We start from the raw sequence: 18178 nt of genomic DNA on the forward strand, positions 1-18178 counted from the left end.
AAAAAGATTTTATTTATTTGACAGAGAGAGACACAGTGAGAGCAGGAACACAAGCAGGGGGAGTGGGAGAGGGAGAAGAAGGCTTCCCAGTGAGCAGGGAGCCTGATGTGGGGCTCGATCCCAGGACCCTGGGATCATGACCTGAGCTGAAGGCAGATGTTTAACGACTGTGCCACCCAGGCACCCTGAAAAATATCTTTATAATGAATATGCTCTTTAGTAAGATTTATTTACATATTTATAATCATAATATGGATGTACATGTGTTTCTTTTTAATTTTTTATTGTTATGGTAATCACCATATATTACATCATTAGTTTTTGATGTAGTGTTCCATGATTCATTGTTTGTGCATAACACCCAGTGCTCCATGCAGAATGTGCCCTCTTTAATACCCATCACCAGGCTAACCCATCCCCCACCCCCCCTCCCCGCTAGAACCCTCAGTTTGTTTTTCAGAGTCCATCGTCTCTCATGGTTCGTCTCCCCCTCTGACTTACTCCCCTTCATTCTTCCCCTCCTGCTATCTTCTTCTTTTTCTTTTTTCTTAACATATGTTGCATTATTTGTTTCAGAAGTACAGGTCTGTGATTCAACAGTCTTGCACAATTCACAGCGCTCACCATAGCACATACCCTCCCCAATGTCTATCACCCAGCCACCCCATCCCTCCCACCCCCCACCACTCCAGCAACACTCAATTTGTTTCCTGAGATTAAGAATTCCTCATATCAGTGAGGTCATATGACACATGTTTTTCTCTGATTGACTTATTTCACTCAGCATAACACCTTCCAGTTCCATCCACGTCATTACAAATGGCAAGATCTCATTCCCTTTGATGGCTAAATAATATTCCATTGTATATACATATATACCACATCTTTGTTATCCATTCATCTGTCAATGGACATCTTGGCTCTTTCCACAGTTTGGCTATTGTGGACATTGCTGCTATAAACATTGGGGTGCACGTACCCCTTCAGATCCCTACATTTGTATCTTTGGGGTAAATACCCAGTAGTGCAATTGCTGGATCATATGGTAGCTCTATTTTCAACTGTTTGAGGAGCCTCTATACTGTTTTCCAGAGTGGTTGCACCAGCCTGCATTCCCACCAACAGTGTAGGAGGGTTCCCCTTTCTCCACATCCCCGCCAACATCTGTTGTTTCCTGACGTTAATTTTAGCCATTCTGACGGGTGTGAGGTGGTATCTCATTGAGGTTTTGATTTGGATTTCCCTGATGCCAAGCGATGTTGAGCACTTTTTCATGTGTCTTTTGGCCATTTGGATGTCTTCTTTGGAAAAATGTCTGTTCATGTCTTCTGCCCATTTCTTGATTGGATTATTTGTTCTTTGGGTGTTGAGTTTGATAAGTTCTTTATAGATTTTGGATACTAGCCCTTTATATGATATGTCATTTGCAAATATTTTCTCCCATTCTGTCGGTTGTCTTTTGGTTTTGTGGACTGTTTCTTTTGCTGTGCAAAAGCTTTTTATCTTGATGAGATCCCAAGAGTTCATTTTTGCCCTTGCTTCCCTTGCCTTTGGCGATGTTTCTAGGAAGAAGTTGCTGTGGCTGAGGTCGAAGAGATTGCTACCTGTGTTCTCCTTTAAGATTTTGATGGACTCCTGTCTCACGTTTAGGTCTTTCAACCATTTGGAGTCTATTTTTGTGTGTGGTGTAAGGAAATGGTCCAGTTTCATTCTTCTGCATGTGGCTGTCCAATTTTCCCAACACCATTTGTTGAAGAGACTGTCTTTTTTCCATTGGACATTCTTTCCTGCTTTGTCAAAGATAAGTTGACCATAGAGTTGAGGGTCCATTTCTGGGCTCTCGATTCTGCTCCATTGATCTATGTGTCTGTTTTTGTGCCAGTACCATACTGTCTTGATGAGGACAGCTTTGTCATAGAGCTGGAAGTCCGGAATTGTGATGCCGCCAGCTTTGCTTTTCTTTTTCAAGATTCCTCTGGCTATTCGGGGTCTCTTCTGGTTCCATACAAATTTTAGGATTATTTGTTCCATTTCTTTGAAAAAAGTGGATGGTATTTTGATGGGGATTGCATTGAATGTGTAGATTGCTCTAGGTAGCATTGACATCTTCACAATGTTGGTTCTCCCAATCCATGAGCATGGAACGTTTTTCCATTTCTTTGTGTCTTCTTCAATTTCTTTCATGAGTCTTTTATACTTTTCTGAGTACAGATCCTTTGCCTCTTTAGTTAAATTTATTCCTAGGTATCTTATGGTTTTGGGTGCAATTGTAAATGGAATCGACTCCTTGATTTGTCTCTCTTCTGTCTTGTTCTTGGTGTATAGGAATGTCACTGATTTCTGTGCATTGATTTTGTATCCTTCTACTTGACTGAATTCCTGTATGAGTTCTAGCAGTTTTAGGGTGGAGTCTTTTGGGTTTTCCACATACAGTGTCATATCATCTGCAAAGAGTGAGAGTTTGACTTCCTCTTTGCCGATTTGGATGCCTTTGATTTCTTTTTGTTGTCTGATTGCTGTGGCTAGGACTTCTAATAATATGTTGAATAGCAGTGGTGAGAGTGGACATCCCTGCCGCGTTCCTGACCTTAGGGGGAAAGCTCTCAGCTTTTCCCCATTGAGAATGATATTCGCTGTAGGTTTTTCATAGATGGCTTTTATGATATTGAGGTATGTACCCTCTATCCCTAAACTCTGAAGAGTTTTGATCAAGAAAGGATGCTGTACTTTGTCAAATGCTTTTTCTGCATCTATTGAGAGGATCATATGATTCTTGTTCTTTCTTTTGTTAATGTATTGTATCACGTTGATTGATTTGCGGATGTTGAACCAACCTTCCAGCCCAGGGATAAATCCCACTTGGTCGTGGTGAATAATCCTTTTAATGTAATGTTGGACCCATTCATTCTTTAGTAGGATGCTTCTTAGCCTCCATGTATTTGAGTTCTTTCCGACTTTCCTCTTGTGATTGAGTTCTAGTTTCAAAGCATTGTGGTCTGAAAATATGCAGGGTATGATCCCAATCTTTTGGTACCGGTTGAGACCTGATTTGTGACCTAGGATGTGATCAATTCTGGCGAATGTTCCATGGGTACTAGAGAAGAATGTGTATTCCGTTGCTTTGGGATGGAATGTTCTGAATATGTCTGTGAAGTCCATTTGGTCCAGTGTGTCATTGAAAGTCTTTATTTCCTTGTTCATCTTTTGCTTAGATGATCTGTCCATTTCAGTCAGGGGGGTGTGAAAGTCCCCCACTATTATTGTATTGTTGTCAATGTGTTTCTTTGCTTTTGTTATTAATTGCCTTATATAATTGGCTGCTCCCATGTTCGGGGCATAGATATTTACAATTGTAAGATCTTCTTGTTGGATAGACCCTTTAAGTAGGATCTAGTGTCCTTCCTCATCTCTTATTACAGTCTTTGTTTTAAAATCTAATTTGTCTGATATAAGGATTGCCACCCCAGCTTTCTTTTGGTGTCCATTAACATGGTAAATGGTTTTCCACCCCCTCACTTTCAATCGGGGGGTGTCTTTCGATCTAAAATGAGTCTCTTGCAGACAGCATATTGATGGGTCTTGTTTTTTAATCTAATCTGATAGCCTGTGTCTTTTGATTGGGGCATTGAGCCCATTTACATTCAGGGTAACTATTGAAAGGTATGAATTTAGTGCCATTGTATTGTCTGTAAGGTGACTGTGACTGTATATTGTCTGTGTTCCTTTCTGATCTATGCTGCTTTTAGGCTCTCTCTTTGCTTAGAGGACCCCTTTCAATATTCTTGGAGGGCTGGTTTCGTGTTTGCAAATTCCTTTAGTTTTTGTTTGTCCTGGAAGCTTTTTATCTCTCCTTCTATTTTCAATGACAGCCTAGCTGGATATAGTATTCTTGGCTGCATATTTTTCTCGTTTAGTGCTCTGAAGATCTCATGCCAGTCCTTTCTGGCCTGCCAGGTCTCTGTGGATAGGTCTGTTGCCAATCTAATATTTCTACCATTGTAGGTTACATATCTCTTCTCCCAAGCTGCTTTCAGGATTTTCTCTTTGTCTCTGAGACTCGTAAGTTTTACTATTAGATGTCGGGGTGTTGACCTATTATTATTGATTTTGAGAGGGGTTCTCTGTGCCTCCTGGATTTTGATGCCTGTTTCCTTCCTCACATTAGGGAAGTTCTCTGCTATTATTTGCTCCAATATACCTTCTGCCCCTCTCTCTCTGTCTTCTTCTTCTGGGATCCCAATTATTCTAATGTTGTTTCGTCTTATCGTATCACTTATCTCTCGAATTCTGCCCTCGTGATCCTGTAGTTGTTTCTCTCTCTTTTTCTCAGCCTCTTTATTTTCCATCATTTAGTCTTCTATACCACTGATTCTCTCTTCTGCCTCATTTATCCTAGCAGTTAGTGCCCCCATTTTTGATTGCATCTCATCAGTAGCCTTTTTGATTTCAACTTGGTTAGATTTTAGTTCTTTTATTTCTCCAGAAAGGGTTTCTCTAATAACTTCCACACTTTTTTCAAGCCCAGCTAGTATCTTTAAAGTCATGATTCTGAACTCTAGGTCCGACATCGTATTAATGTCCGTATTGAGTAGGTCCCTGGTTGACGGTACTACCTCTTGTTCTTTTCACTGAGGTGATTTTTTTCATCTTGTCATTTTGTCCAGAGGAGAATAGATGAATGAGAGAACAAAATGCTGACAGGTTAACAACGTCCCCAGCAAATATACTGTATACAAATCAGAAAAGACCTGAAACCAGGGCAAAAGAAAGGGAAAGAAAGAAAAAAGAAAGAGAAAAAAAAGATAAAACAAAACAGAACAATACAAAAAAGCAGAATATGATCAAATATGATTAGGCTAGTGCATAGATCAGTGCCACACACTAGATTTTGGGCGTATTTTGGTCTGTTAGAAAAAAGTGCCTCCTAAAATTTTAAAGGAAGAAAGATATACATGTACAAAATAAGGGTTGATACAATGAAGGGATGGAAGATGACTGTAAAGATGAAAATTATAAAAGATTTTATAAAAGGAATTGATAAGATAAGTTGTTTGAAAAAAGAAAGAAGAAGATTTAAAAAAAAGAAAAAAGAGAAAAGGGAGAGAATGTGATCAGGCAGGAGACTAGAACAAAGCCATACACTAGTGATTTAGGGTATATTTTGATCTGTTAGAAGAAACTGTATCTCAAAATTTTAAAGAGAGAACTTATATATATATGCCAAAAATAAGGGTAACTACTATGAAGGGATAAAATATGACTCTAAAAAAGAAAAATAAAAAATGTTTTTTTACAAAAGGGATTGATAAGATGTTGGTTGAAAAAGGGAAAAAGAAAAATTAAAAAAAAAACAGTTAAAAAAATTAACTTTGATGAACTAATGAATCATGGTAAAAAAAAAAGCCATGAATTCTATGTGCAGTATTCCCCTAGCGCTGGAGTTCTCCCGTTCTCCTTGATCGGTAAACTTGGTCTTGGCTTGCTGGCTGTTTGCGCTGATCTTCTGGGGGAGGGGCCTGTTGCCGTGGTTCCCAAATGTCTTTGCCGGAGGCGGAATTGCCCCGCCCTTGTCGGTCTGGGCTAAGCAAGCTGCTCGGGTTTGCTCTCAGGAGCTTTTTTTTCCCTGCAAGTTCTCGGTACAGCTTTGGAGGACCAGGGTGAAAATGGTGGCCTCCTAATCTCCACTCAGAGGAGCTGAGAACTTGGGTCCCCGCTCCTCAGGGCGCCCCCAGAGAAAAGCAGTCACTCCCGTCTCCCTGGTCTCCGGCCGCACTCCGTGCTCACCCGGCCTGTGACCGAGCGTTTCTATCTCTGGGACCCGACCCCGTGTGGAGTCTCCAAACCCAGCAGATCCCTGCAGTGCGCTCCCGCGCCGCTCCTCCCGGGGGAGGAAGGGGAGTCTCCCCGGCTCTGCCGCTTGTTGGGTCCCTGCTGGAGAAGCAGTGGCCCAACTGGGCCACAGATCACAGTTTATGGCCACCCCGAGCTGAGAGCCCGCGCCTCGGCTCCGTCTCTGCAGCCGGCTTCCCCGCTCCGATACCTGGGAGCTCTGCCGCACTCAGGCACCCCCGGTCTTCCTGTGACCCCGAGGGTCCTGAGACCACACTGTCCCGCGAGGGTTCCACCCGCCGCTTAGCCACTGCAGCGACGTCCCTCAGCCAAGCCGGCTTCTAAAAGTTCCGATTTTTTGCTCCGCGGCTCTAGCACTTGCCAGAAGCGGCCGATGGAGGCCCCCTCCCCCGCCATCTATTATCCCGAATATCGCCTCGGATTCACTTCTCCGCACACCCTACCTTCCAGTAAGTGGTCGCTTCTCTGTTCAGAGAGTTGTTGCTACTCTCCTCTTCGATCTCCTATTGAGTTCGTAGGTGTTCAGAATGGTTTGATCCCTATTCAGCTGAATTCCTGAGGCCAGACGAAATCCAGGTCTCCTACTCCTCTGCCATCTTGCCGGATGTGCATGTGTTTATACCCTGACTCTTTAAAAGTCGTTTGAAGTGAGGTGAAATTCTATACATAGTTTTATAAATTAGTATATATATAAATTTATTATAAATTAATAATATCTAAAATGTAATTAATATATGTTTATTAACATTTGTACTCTTCTGAGAATACCTCTTTGTTTCCATCCACGATGTATAAAACAGATACAGGGGCACCTGGGTGGCTCAGTAGGTAAGCATCTGCCTTCAGCTCAGGTCATGATCTTGGGGTCCTGGGCTCAAGCCCCATGGGGGCTCCTTGCTCAGTGGGGAGTCTGTTTCTCCCTCTCTCTCTGCCCCTCCCCCCACTCCTGTGCTCTCTCTCAAATAAATAAGTAAAATATTTTAAAAATAAAACATATAATTTTATGGAGAAGTCAATAAATTCAAGTAGACAAGTCTTTAACCACAACACAATAAAACTGAAATTTCAGTTTTATTGTGTTGTGGTTAACTTAGTAAAATTGTATGGTGACAGAAGGTAGCTACACCTGTGGTGAGCAGAGCACAACATATAGATTTGTTGAATCACTATGTTGTACACCTGAAACTAATGGAACATTATGTGTCCACTATACTTCAGTAAAAAATTTTGAAAAAAAAAAGAAGAAAGGTGCATAATAATTGGGAACTACAATACAATCTACCAAAGTTGGTTAATGTTTGCCTTATATATCCTTTTTCTATTCTTTTATTTTTCCAGCCATTTCTGCTTCTGTTTTAGATGTGTCTCCAGTAACCAGAATAGAATTTGTTTTTTCTAACCTAATCCAGCAATTTCTGGCTTTTAATAGAAATGTCAAAGTTTCAAGGCTTTGCTAGGAGGAATCGATAGGTCCCAGAAACTAAGTGATGTTGTGATGTAGAATGAAATGCAATAGACAAAAGTCACAATGCAAAGAACACACATGAAAGGGCACTGTCAGAGAATAATGCCAGTTGGACACTTCTCCATCACCTGTCAAGGTGCTTTGGAAGGTCTCTACCCCATAGCTTTTGGAAATTACATTCAGTCAATTTAGAAAATGTCTATATTCACTTATTGGCACTTAACCATCCCTCCAATTCACCAACCTAAGGATTTTTAGGCTAATATAAGGATTAGGTAGAGACAAATATAATAAATGAAGAAAAAGTCACCTTTCGTAAGTTTTAGCAAGAACAGGAGAATTTTTCTTCATTTTAACTGAGGAAAAAAAAGGAAAGTTTATCATTTTCAGAGTGCTGGAAGGATTATTATTACCAGCATCTTCTGGGAAAGGAAAACCAACATCATTTTGTCAATTACTGGGGAACATCAAAAGTTTTCTCCATTTTGATTTCCCTAAAGTTCTAAAGCAGGCCACCAAGTTTTTACTAACTGAATAAAACAAAACAGCTGGAATAATTCCCCTGGAGTCCTGAACATGTCTATTTGGTATCTCCAACTAAACTTTGTTGGTATGACTGTTCTTTCAAGGCTAAAATTCTTTGATTACAAAATAGTAATTAACCTCTTTCACCTCATATTCCCAAGAGCTTTTCTCAATTAAATCTTTGTGAGCAAACAAGAGCTTCAAATATTACTGTTTATTCATGGCCTATTTTCATAGAGGAAAGAACACATCACTTCCTAGGTACAGAAAAAAAGAGGTAGAGATTCAAAGTTCCATTTATCTTTTAAGGGATTCAGAGTTTTCAGAATACATAGAGACAACAAGTGGTAATCAGCTTCCAAGTCAACGTAGTGATGGATTTTGTGACAGAACTGTACAAAAATACAATAGATATATTAAGTCTCTCAGGGTAGAGAAATACTTCGGAAGGATATTGACATTTAGACCTTGATAGAACTACATGATCCTAAATATCCCTTCCAATCCCTGAGATTTTTCTGAATCTAAAATGTTCTGGTTATTCAATTCCTCAAAGTAGCAAAACCAACATTTCCAGGCTTGGAACATAAGGTAACAGTAACATTTCTGTTCTGGCTGAACTAGAGAGCTGAGTCTTGATTCAGCTTTATGTGTCTTATCACTCATTTAGACCATAACCAGAACTTCTCTGACCTTTTCTCTCCTCTCTACAAAAGTGGGAATAAGAGTCTATATTATGCTTATCTCTAAGAATGCAGTCCTTGGGGTCAGAACTCTACTCGAATCTGGCTCTGCACACACTAGCTATGGGACTCTAGGTAAGTGCTTCAACCTCTGTAAATTTCAGTTTTTTCGTAGGCAAAATGTAGATCACAATACCTACTTCTTACTTCAGAAGGTCATTGAATCTATACATATGAAACAGCAGAGCTCTGAATAAATGGAAACAACTGCCTGGAGAATGTGACAAACTCAAAATCAATCATGGGGGTGATTTAATATTCACCTATCAGAAACAGCTCAGAACAAAGAGGTTGTATGTAAACAAAAGCTACAAATCTAAAAATTAGCAAGAAAATATTGCATTTAACAAATGGATGATACACATTCTTTTCTGATGCCACTTAAATTTTTATAGTGGTAACAGAATGCCTGGTACATAATACCAAGAACTCGATGTATGTTGGCTAGTATCACAGCTATGACTTGAAACCTAAAAGTAGAAATCAAGGCCTTTTGAAGAGATGAGAATAGTGACTTTGTCTGAACAAGCTTCCAGCCAGTATCGAGACCAATTGGTAGAAACAACTGGGGAAAAAAGGTATTACCTCAAGTTAGTAAAGAATTTTCAAAGGGTCAGAAATCACCAAATATGAAATAAGATAAATGAAATAGCAGTGAATTTCCCACAACTGAAAGATTCTAAGTACAGATGGTTTGACTTTTGCTGAGGAAGAAACAGTAAGTTTGTACAATGACCCCCGGACAACCAATACTGTGAAATTTTCCAAGAAATACAAGTCAGAGGGGGAAAAAAAAAATTCCATCGCTCAACATTTAAAAGGAGTCAAACAAATACAATTCTGAAAAATTGTTTCTTTTTATGTTTAAATATAAAAAATACATGCTTATGGGGTCAGTTTTGAATTGTCTGCAGGGTTTAAGAATATCTTCCCTTTTATTGCTATGACAGAAGCATAGGCTGAAACATGCATATGAGAAGGCAGTGTGGCTTACAAGGTCAAATCCTTTTAGGGTCCTCACCCAGATTTTATTGTGGACAGAAGTCCAGGTTCTGTAGAGATCTGTGTTATCACACCTCCACTGCATAGTAATATTTTTACATTTTTATTACTCATGGAGATGGGGTTGACATTATTTTTTTTCTTCATGGTTTATCCTGAATCTGTGCCTCCTTTACTTCCATCCAAGGCTCCCAAGTCCTATTTATCTTCTTTGTTTTTTTAACAAAACATTTATTGAACATTTGTGCCAGGTACCGTTAGTTGTGTGCTGATAAGAACCTGATGTCATTCCAGTCCTTACTATCAATGTAAGCAGAAGATAGTTATGGCATTTCCATTTACCAGTGAGAAAATTAAAGTCGCATCTAGAAATCACAGCAATGGAACTCCTTCTAGAGCTTTCCAACTGCAAACACACTATATTATATGGCTCAGCTTATACATAAAAGGTGAAGTGAGAAATTTTTTGGTTTTTTTAAAGACTCATCCACAATTTCAGGTATGTAGGGCTTATGAAAGAATTCTAGGGTAATTTGTATTTATATGAGTTGACCAATGGAAATGAAGGGAAATAAAAACCTTAGTAAGGACACTGAGACCTGGATTTTGAAAGAGATTAAGAGAGAAAGTATTTAATTATTTTCAGATTTTACTCCAACTAAGTTCAGTTACCTGTTTTGTCTACAGTCCAGTCAGCAGGGAACAAGTTTATTTGGCTACGGGGAATATTGACACAGTCACAGGAACCTTGGATAAACTTTGCAAGAGCTGTGCCTTAGTAACTAGCAAGAGAAGTCACATAAAATTAGGTTATTTGTGTGTTAAATGAATTGCTCATATAAACAGTGACTTGCTGAGCTTGTCACACATACACACAAATATTTTAAAGTTTAAAATATTATAAAATAAATTAATTTATTGAAATCTTCCACTACGATGATACTTTGTTCTTACAGTTCTGTGATTTTTTTTCTTTATGTGTGTTGAAGCTGTTTATTAGGTACCTACATATTTAGAATTGTAATAAATTCATGATGGATTGAAACTCTTAAAAATCAGAGTTGGCCCTGTCAATTCCTAATGATGCATTTTGTCTTACTGTCTATTTTGCCAATTACTAATACTGGTTCCCCCACTACCCAAAAGTATAGCATTCCTATGAAACTTTTTGTAAACCAAGATAGGATAAAGTGAAGAAGCAATTACCATTAATTTATATGGAAATTTTTTGAGCATACCTATATGCCAAAAAATAACCTCTCTTAGACTTTTTCGATACCTTTAGGACACATCTTGCTAATAGATGCACAAAATAAATCAAGATAAAGAATAGATACTAACGCAGTTCAAAGCTGAGTTCAATGCTGAGAGGCTGGGTGTAGTTCCCTGGGGAAAAGCTTGGTGGCGCCACTCTCTGCTTCATGTGGGTGCTGCTCTCTTCAATGGCTAGGCTCCCTGCAAAACGCACGCAAAAATTCTTATGGGATTTCTGGCTTTCTTTAAGATAACAAAAACAGGGCGCCTGGGTGGCTCAGTTGGTTAAACGACTGCCTTCGGCTCAGGTCATGATCCTGGAGTCCCGGTATCGAGTCCCACATCGGGCTCCCTGCTCAGCAGGGAGTCTGCTTCTCCCTCTGACCCTCTTCCCTCTCGTGCTCTCTATCTCTCATTCTCTCTCTCTCAAATAAATAAATAAAATCTTAAAAAAAAAAAGATAACAAAAACAGGTACCAATGTATGTTGTCCTTGAAAATGAGTTGGCAAAATGGGAACTTTCAAAACGCGGGGGACCCTTGCATAGCCACATTCACTTTCTTTGGGATTAGTATATGTTTGACAAATCTTTTTTTTTTTTTAAGATTTATTTATTTATTTGAGAGAGAGAGCAGGGGGAGGGGCAGAGGGAAAGAATTTCAGGCCGACTCCCTGATGAGCACTTGGGGCCTAGTCTCAGGACACTGAGATCATGACCTGAGCAGAAACCAAGAGTCAGACAGACGCTCAACTGACTGAGCTACCGAGGCACCCCTGACAAATCCTTTTTAAAAATCCTTTTATTTTCAATTTTTCCATGTTCTTACCTTTTATGTATGTCTCTTATAAATAGAATACAGCAGGAATTTTTTTTAACATAATATTATGTCTGTGTTTAAAGAATTTAGTTTTTCTTTATTGTAATAATTGATAAATTAGAATTGGTCTCTCTAGCTTACTTTTTATTTTTATTTGTCCCAATTTGCTCTTTCTTTTTCCATAATTTTTTCTTTTTTTTTTTAATTAATGGATTGCTTTGACTGTTAGTACTTATTTGTATCATTGTTATAGTTGAATTTTGTCTTCCTTGCATCACTTTGTCCTTTCTACAAATTTGGAAATTATCTACTTTGTTTCTATTCTTTCAGTGAATACCCTAGAAAAGTTACTGGGCTTATTTAACTGAAAACCTAAAAGAAAACAATGTTTCATCCCCTCTCAAATGATACAAGAAGGCTTTAGCTCCAATTTTCCTCTCCACACTTTTATCCTGTAGTCATCCATATACCAATTCTAGCTTAACTCCACAAATTCAACACTGCGATTACTTTTTACAAAGAATTTCTATTTAGATTTATGTACCTGTTCACCATTTTATTTATTTATTATTACACTTTACATCTTAAAATATTTCCATTATTTTCTTTATGCTTGAATTGTATTTAGAAATTTCTTTATAATCTGTCCCTTGGTAGTAAATTCCTGAAGTTTTTATCTGAAATATATTTATTTTACAATGGAAGATAATCTTACTGGATATCTCACTGTGAGTTGGCAGTTACTTTCTTGCCACACTTTAAAGATATTATTTAACTAATTTTGCCTTTCACTGCTGCTGTGTTGAAGCCAACAGTCATTCTAACTGCTTTCCTATGCTGTTTTTCATATCCTCCCTTTGGAGCTCTCTGTTCCTCTGTAAACATTCTCCATCTTCACTCTCTGTGTTCTCTCCTGCAGGACGCCACAGACTACACATGGAAATGTTCCCAGCCCACCGTTTTGTTTTGTTTGTTTTAACAAAATTCCTTTGAACACTCGTATTTTGCAAGTTTATCTCTCTTTGTTTCATTAAAGAGAAATTCTTTTGATGTATCTTCCTATTTACTAATCTGGGTTTTTTTTTTTAATTTTTTTAGAGTGGATGAGATAACCTAATAAGAGGGGTTTTCTTTTCTTTTCTTTTCTTTTTTGAGTGTAGTTGGTCCACAATGTTACATTAGTTTCAGGTATACCACATGGTGTTGTTGTTGTTGTTTTAAGATTTATTTATTTGAGAGAGAGAGAGTGTGTGGGGCCAGAGGGAGAGGGGAGAGGGAATTCCAAGCAGAGTCTATGCTGGGTGTGGAGCCTGACACGGGCCTCAATTCCAGAACCCTGAGATCACGACCTGAGCCAAAGCCAAGAGTTGGACACTTAACCAACTATACCACCCAGGCGCCCCCAACATGGTGTTTTAAATTATATTTAATCAATTGTTCATCCCATCTCACTTCACTTGAAACAACTGAGTTATTACTTCAACAATAATCATTTTCTTTTTTTAATTCTGTAAGTTCCACTGGGTCTTTTTAAAAGTCTACTTGGTAGTTTTTTAAAGCCTTGATATTTTTTGTGACATTCTCACTTTAAAAATTACATCCTACATTTCTTGAAATATTCCATATATAAGTGTACTATATAACATATCCGAGGGATGCCTGGGTGGCTCACTTGGTAAGTGTCTGCCTTCTGCTCAGGTCATGATCCGAGAGTCCTGGGATCAAGTCCCGCATCGGGCTCCCTGCTCAGTGGGGAGCCTGCTTCTCCCTCTGCCGGCCGCTCCCCCTGCCTGTGAGCACTCTTGCTCTCTCTCTCACTCTCTCTTTCTCTGGCAAATAAATAAATAAAATATTTTAAAAAATAAATAAATAACATATCTGACAATTCCAAACTCTGTTGTCCTTGTGCTAAATCTCTTATTCTATTATTTCTTTTTTCTACTCTCATTTATAGTAATGCAATTGTTAGCATGTTTGAAAATCTTTGTCCAAAAGTTCTTTGCTTCTTAGTATCTGGGAGTTTTGGGGGGCCTAACTTGGGGAATTTTTCTTCTGGAAGGGATTTGCTTCTCCTCCCATTGTTTAGCATGCCTCACTTAACCCTCTCATAGATGTGGTTCAGAGAGGAAGTCTCAGGATTTGCTTTCCAGCTTCGCTGATGTGCCAGTGCTGAAAGATTCATAGCAACGTCTCCATAACAGCATGATCACAGGGTTACCCTGCTCCTCACTGATGCTTGTTGGTATAAGTCAAATCTTCTGCTTTGGTTCCCTGCTATTTCAGTTCTGTGTTTCCCTCATCATTTCTCTGTCTTGGCTGATTCAGGTCCCAGCCACTCTGATCTTGCCTACCAGGTCAACTCCAGCCACTGAAGCTTTGACACCTGACTGCCTGACCTCAACCCCTCCTACTCTGAGTTCAGTTCCTGTTTGTTTCTTTGTTTGTTATTTAGAAAATGGATCCAGACACCTCTCTTAACTTTTGATGCAACCAACAATGTCTCAGAAAGTGTGTCCTATCCAATTCTTGTTGTAGCTTAAGAGAATCATTCAGATCATCATATGCTGGTCAGCCTCGGTACAGGAAGGATATTAGAATTTTTGTCTGATGACTTCTCTTTCTTCAATGAAGTCTGAGATGAGGTTATCAGCTAAGATATCCATATTATTAAAGATTGAAATGTAACATGTTCAGAATGATTTGAGTGAATTTCAGTTAATTATACACTTCAGTTAGCTTGAACAGATTTGGATTTAAGGAAATAAAGAGAAGAAATATATGCATGTAATAGAAATCAAAAAACTACAGTTTAAAGGGACCACAGAAATATTTTTTCCAACCCATCAACTATGAGGATGGGAACAGAGGCGAAGCAAAGTAATTTGATTTGCTAGAGGCCACATAATACAGTCAGAGAGAGGACTGGGACTCCACCGTCTTGAATGTTCTCTCTAGCAAAATTTGGAAGAGATCTTAAACTATTCTATTTCTCTTCATTTGTTTCTTCACCCCTCCGGTAGAAATGGCTCTGAGAAACCAGAGTACCTTGACTGAATTCACGTTGGTCTCCTTTCCTGTCATCCAAGAACTTCAAATCTTGCTGTTTGTCATTCTTCTGCTGGTTTATATGCTCACCATAACAGGAAACATTGTCATCATTTCCGTAATATGGACTGATAATCATCTCCAAACACCCATGTATTTCTTCCTTAGTAATTTGTCATTTTTGGACATTTTGTTCACAACTACTATTACCCCAAAGTTGCTAACTTGTCTCTTAGAAGAGAAAAAAACCATATCTTTTGCTGGCTGCATCACTCAAATTTATTTCTACTTCTTTCTGGGGACAGTGGAGTTTATCCTCCTGGCGGTGATGTCCTTTGACCGCTACGTGGCCATCTGTAACCCCCTGCGCTACACCATCATCATGAACGGCAGAGTCTGTCTCCTGCTGGTTCTGGGCTGCTGGGTAGGGGCCTTCTTTTCAATGCTGTGCCCAACTATTGTGGTGTCCAGACTGCCCTACTGTTATAGAGAAATTAGCCATTTCTTCTGTGACATTGCCCCTTTGTTGCAGGCGGCCTGCATAGACACTCATTTCATTGAGATGATAAGCTTCCTCTTATCCTCCCTTGTCCTTCTGACCTCACTGGTATTCACCACTGTGTCCTACACTTACGTCATCTCTACCATCCTGCACATCCCCTCAGCCCAAGGCCGTCAGAAGGCCTTTTCCACCTGCGCTTCTCACATCACGGTTGTGTCCATTGCCTACGGGAGCAACGTCTTCATGTACGTGAGGCCCAGCCAGAGCCACTCGCTGGAGTTTGATAAAGTGACGGCTGTCCTCACCACAATGGTGACCCCTCTTCTGAACCCTTTCATTTACAGCTTGAGGAATGAAAAGGTAAAGGAGGTCTTGAGAGAGTCAATTAGCAGGATAGTTCCATCACATTTCAAGGGAACATGACTCTAAGCAATTTCAGGGCATCTAAGCCATGTTTTCTTTATATGGCATCTTGTGCTTTATGAAGAGTGACACCAAAGTGGACTGAACTCTCAGAATCTGTTGGCGGGATGAAGGATGAATAAGCATCAAACACACCATCAATAATGAAGTATGGAAAATCAGAAGAAAAAAAAGAATTCTATGTCCCTTCAGTCCTTGATAGAGTTTGCATATAGTAATACAGAATTGTGGAAACACTCCAGACCCTGAGTTATAAGAGCTAATGTCTAATATTTGTTGAAGAACTAATTTCAGTGGACTTAGAATAGTTATATGACTTCTCTAAGCTTCCTCTTGCCCATCTGTAAAATGATGGCAGGGATTGGCATGTAAATATAAGTGAACACAACCAATATTTGTTTATGATTTGGTGCCAGGGACCTACAAGGGCAGCAGTTATGGGAATACTTGTAACCCAGCTGCTATGCAAAAGGAATGGCCCCATAAAGAATTGCAGGTAGATCTGTTGTTATAACACTTTGTAATCAGTAGAGTCTTACTTTGATTATATCTTCCCCAAATCTTGTTTTTATTTTTTTCCTTTGGAACTGCCCACTTTTTAAATCTTATTGTCTTTTGCTCACAGGTTCAGACCCTTTACCCAAAGAAATCTGTTTGAATTCATTTATGAATCCAATTACTCAACTGCTCTCATTTACTAGATTTTTCTCATGCAATTTTGTGATAGTTGAAAATATTGTTACAGGAGTTAAGATGGTGGAGTAGAAAGGGGACCCTAAGTTTGCCTTGTCCCTTGACCACAGCTAGATAAATATCAAATCATTCTGAACCCCCAAGAAATTGATCTGAGGACTGGAAGAACAAACTACACAACTAGAAGGAGAGAAAAGACCACACTGTGGAAGGTAGAAGATGCAGAGACATAGTTTGGGGGAGAAAAGAATCACTAGTGTTGCAGAGGGGAGAGAGTCCTGATCTTGGAGAGAGGAGAGAAAGACAGAGAAAGACACAGAGCAGTGCAGAAGAAACACTTTCCCAAAACCATTGGCTGGGAAAACAGGAGGGGCTACTTACCATGAGTTTTTACAACCAGTGGAGCTCAAAGTCTGAAGTGTTAGAAGTCTGTGCTGTGGCCGGTGTGGAGCCTGGCAAGTGTAGCCGTGCTCCTGTGGAGGAGGACAGAGGCCCAGGAGTGGGCAGGGTGCTCTCAGGATCCCCTGGGCCCCACTGGGAGAGACAGTTCCCCTTCTTGAAGTGCATCTGGGAGAGGTGGCATTACTTCTCAGGGACAAGAGAGCCAGTGGGCACACTGAACTGCCCTGTTCATTAGCATAGGAACAATGACACCCCCTGAGGGCAGCTAACCTGGATGCTGGCTTGTTGTTGCTGTTGTTTTTGTTGTACGTTCCTCTAAACTCCAATTCCTGCACATTGATGTGACTGACCTTCTGGGACAAATCTGCATCAGATCCAGCCTGCCAAGACCCTCCCCCAGAGGAGCAGTGTGGATCCATGCCACACCTGGTCCCTAAAATCTGGAGTTTTGAAACTCAACTGTCATGCCTGAGATAAAATACAGGTGTACTGAGCTGCCAGGTGGGCAGTCGGCCCAGACACAGATGGGATGAAAGCAGCAATTTGCAGGACACTTGGGGCACAAGAGGGGAGATTGTTCACTCTTCTGTGAGGGCTTCCTGGACATCATGAGTGCAAACGCCCCTCTCTGGGGACGAGAGAGTGGGCTGGTACCATTTTTTTCCCTTTGCCGATCAGTGTGGACTAACTTCAGGGAGCAGCACAGTGCCCAGTGGAGACCTGAGCCACTTATGCCAAGCCCCTCCCCCCCTGCACTGTACAGGTGCTTCTGTATGAGGGCAAGTGTGTCCCACCCCCATACACACACACCAAGCCTACTGACCATAGACTGCTGCAAAGCTTCAGCTCTAGTGAAAATAAGATCAGACCTCTCTTAACAAGCAGACCAGGGCGCACCTAGTTAAAACTCAGCACACTCTGGCCAAGGCTTAAACACTCCCCACTGCAGGCAAGGAGAAACTCTGCAGAGGACTAACCCGAGGGAAAGAGCAGCCAAAACACAGCAGCAGAATGCACACAACATACATCAGAGACACTTCCTGAAGCGCCAGGCCCTGGACAGGATTTACCTCTTCTTAAAGCCATTACTCTCAGGAGCAGGAAACGTAACAGGCAGAAGAAGAAGACAGAGACCTAGTCAAAATTCCAAGATGAAGGAATTCATCCCAAAAGAAAGAACAAGAAAAGGTCATGGCCAGGGGTCTAATCGAAACAGATGTAAGTAATATGCCTGATCCAGAATTTAAAACAACAATCATGAGGATACTAGCTGGCTTGAGAAAAGCATAGAAGGCACCAGGGAGTCTCTTACTGCAGAGATAGAAGCCCTAAAAACTAGTCAGGTAGAAGTAAAAACTGTTATAACTGAGATGCAAAACCAACAGGATGTAATGCCCACAAGCGTGGAAGAAGTAGAGGAATGAGTCAATGATATAGAAGATAAAATTATGAAAAA

At 40.1% G+C, this 18178-nt stretch overlaps 1 protein-coding gene across 1 annotated transcript; it reads left to right on the forward strand.

The window, feature by feature from the left end:
• Window positions 1–14679: 14679 nt before the first annotated feature.
• LOC114226015 (olfactory receptor 6M1-like) lies at window positions 14680–15627 on the forward strand. Its single transcript, XM_028125922.1, has one exon. It carries the CDS (start codon window positions 14680–14682, stop codon window positions 15625–15627), a length of 948 nt encoding a protein of 315 aa, XP_027981723.1.
• The last annotated feature ends 2551 nt before the right edge of the window (window positions 15628–18178 follow it).

This window comes from Eumetopias jubatus, unplaced genomic scaffold (assembly GCF_037043125.1).
Source record: "Eumetopias jubatus isolate StellerSeaLion01/CBP00866 unplaced genomic scaffold, mEumJub1_p1.0 scaffold_13, whole genome shotgun sequence".
Classification (NCBI taxonomy): Eukaryota; Metazoa; Chordata; class Mammalia; order Carnivora; family Otariidae; genus Eumetopias; species Eumetopias jubatus.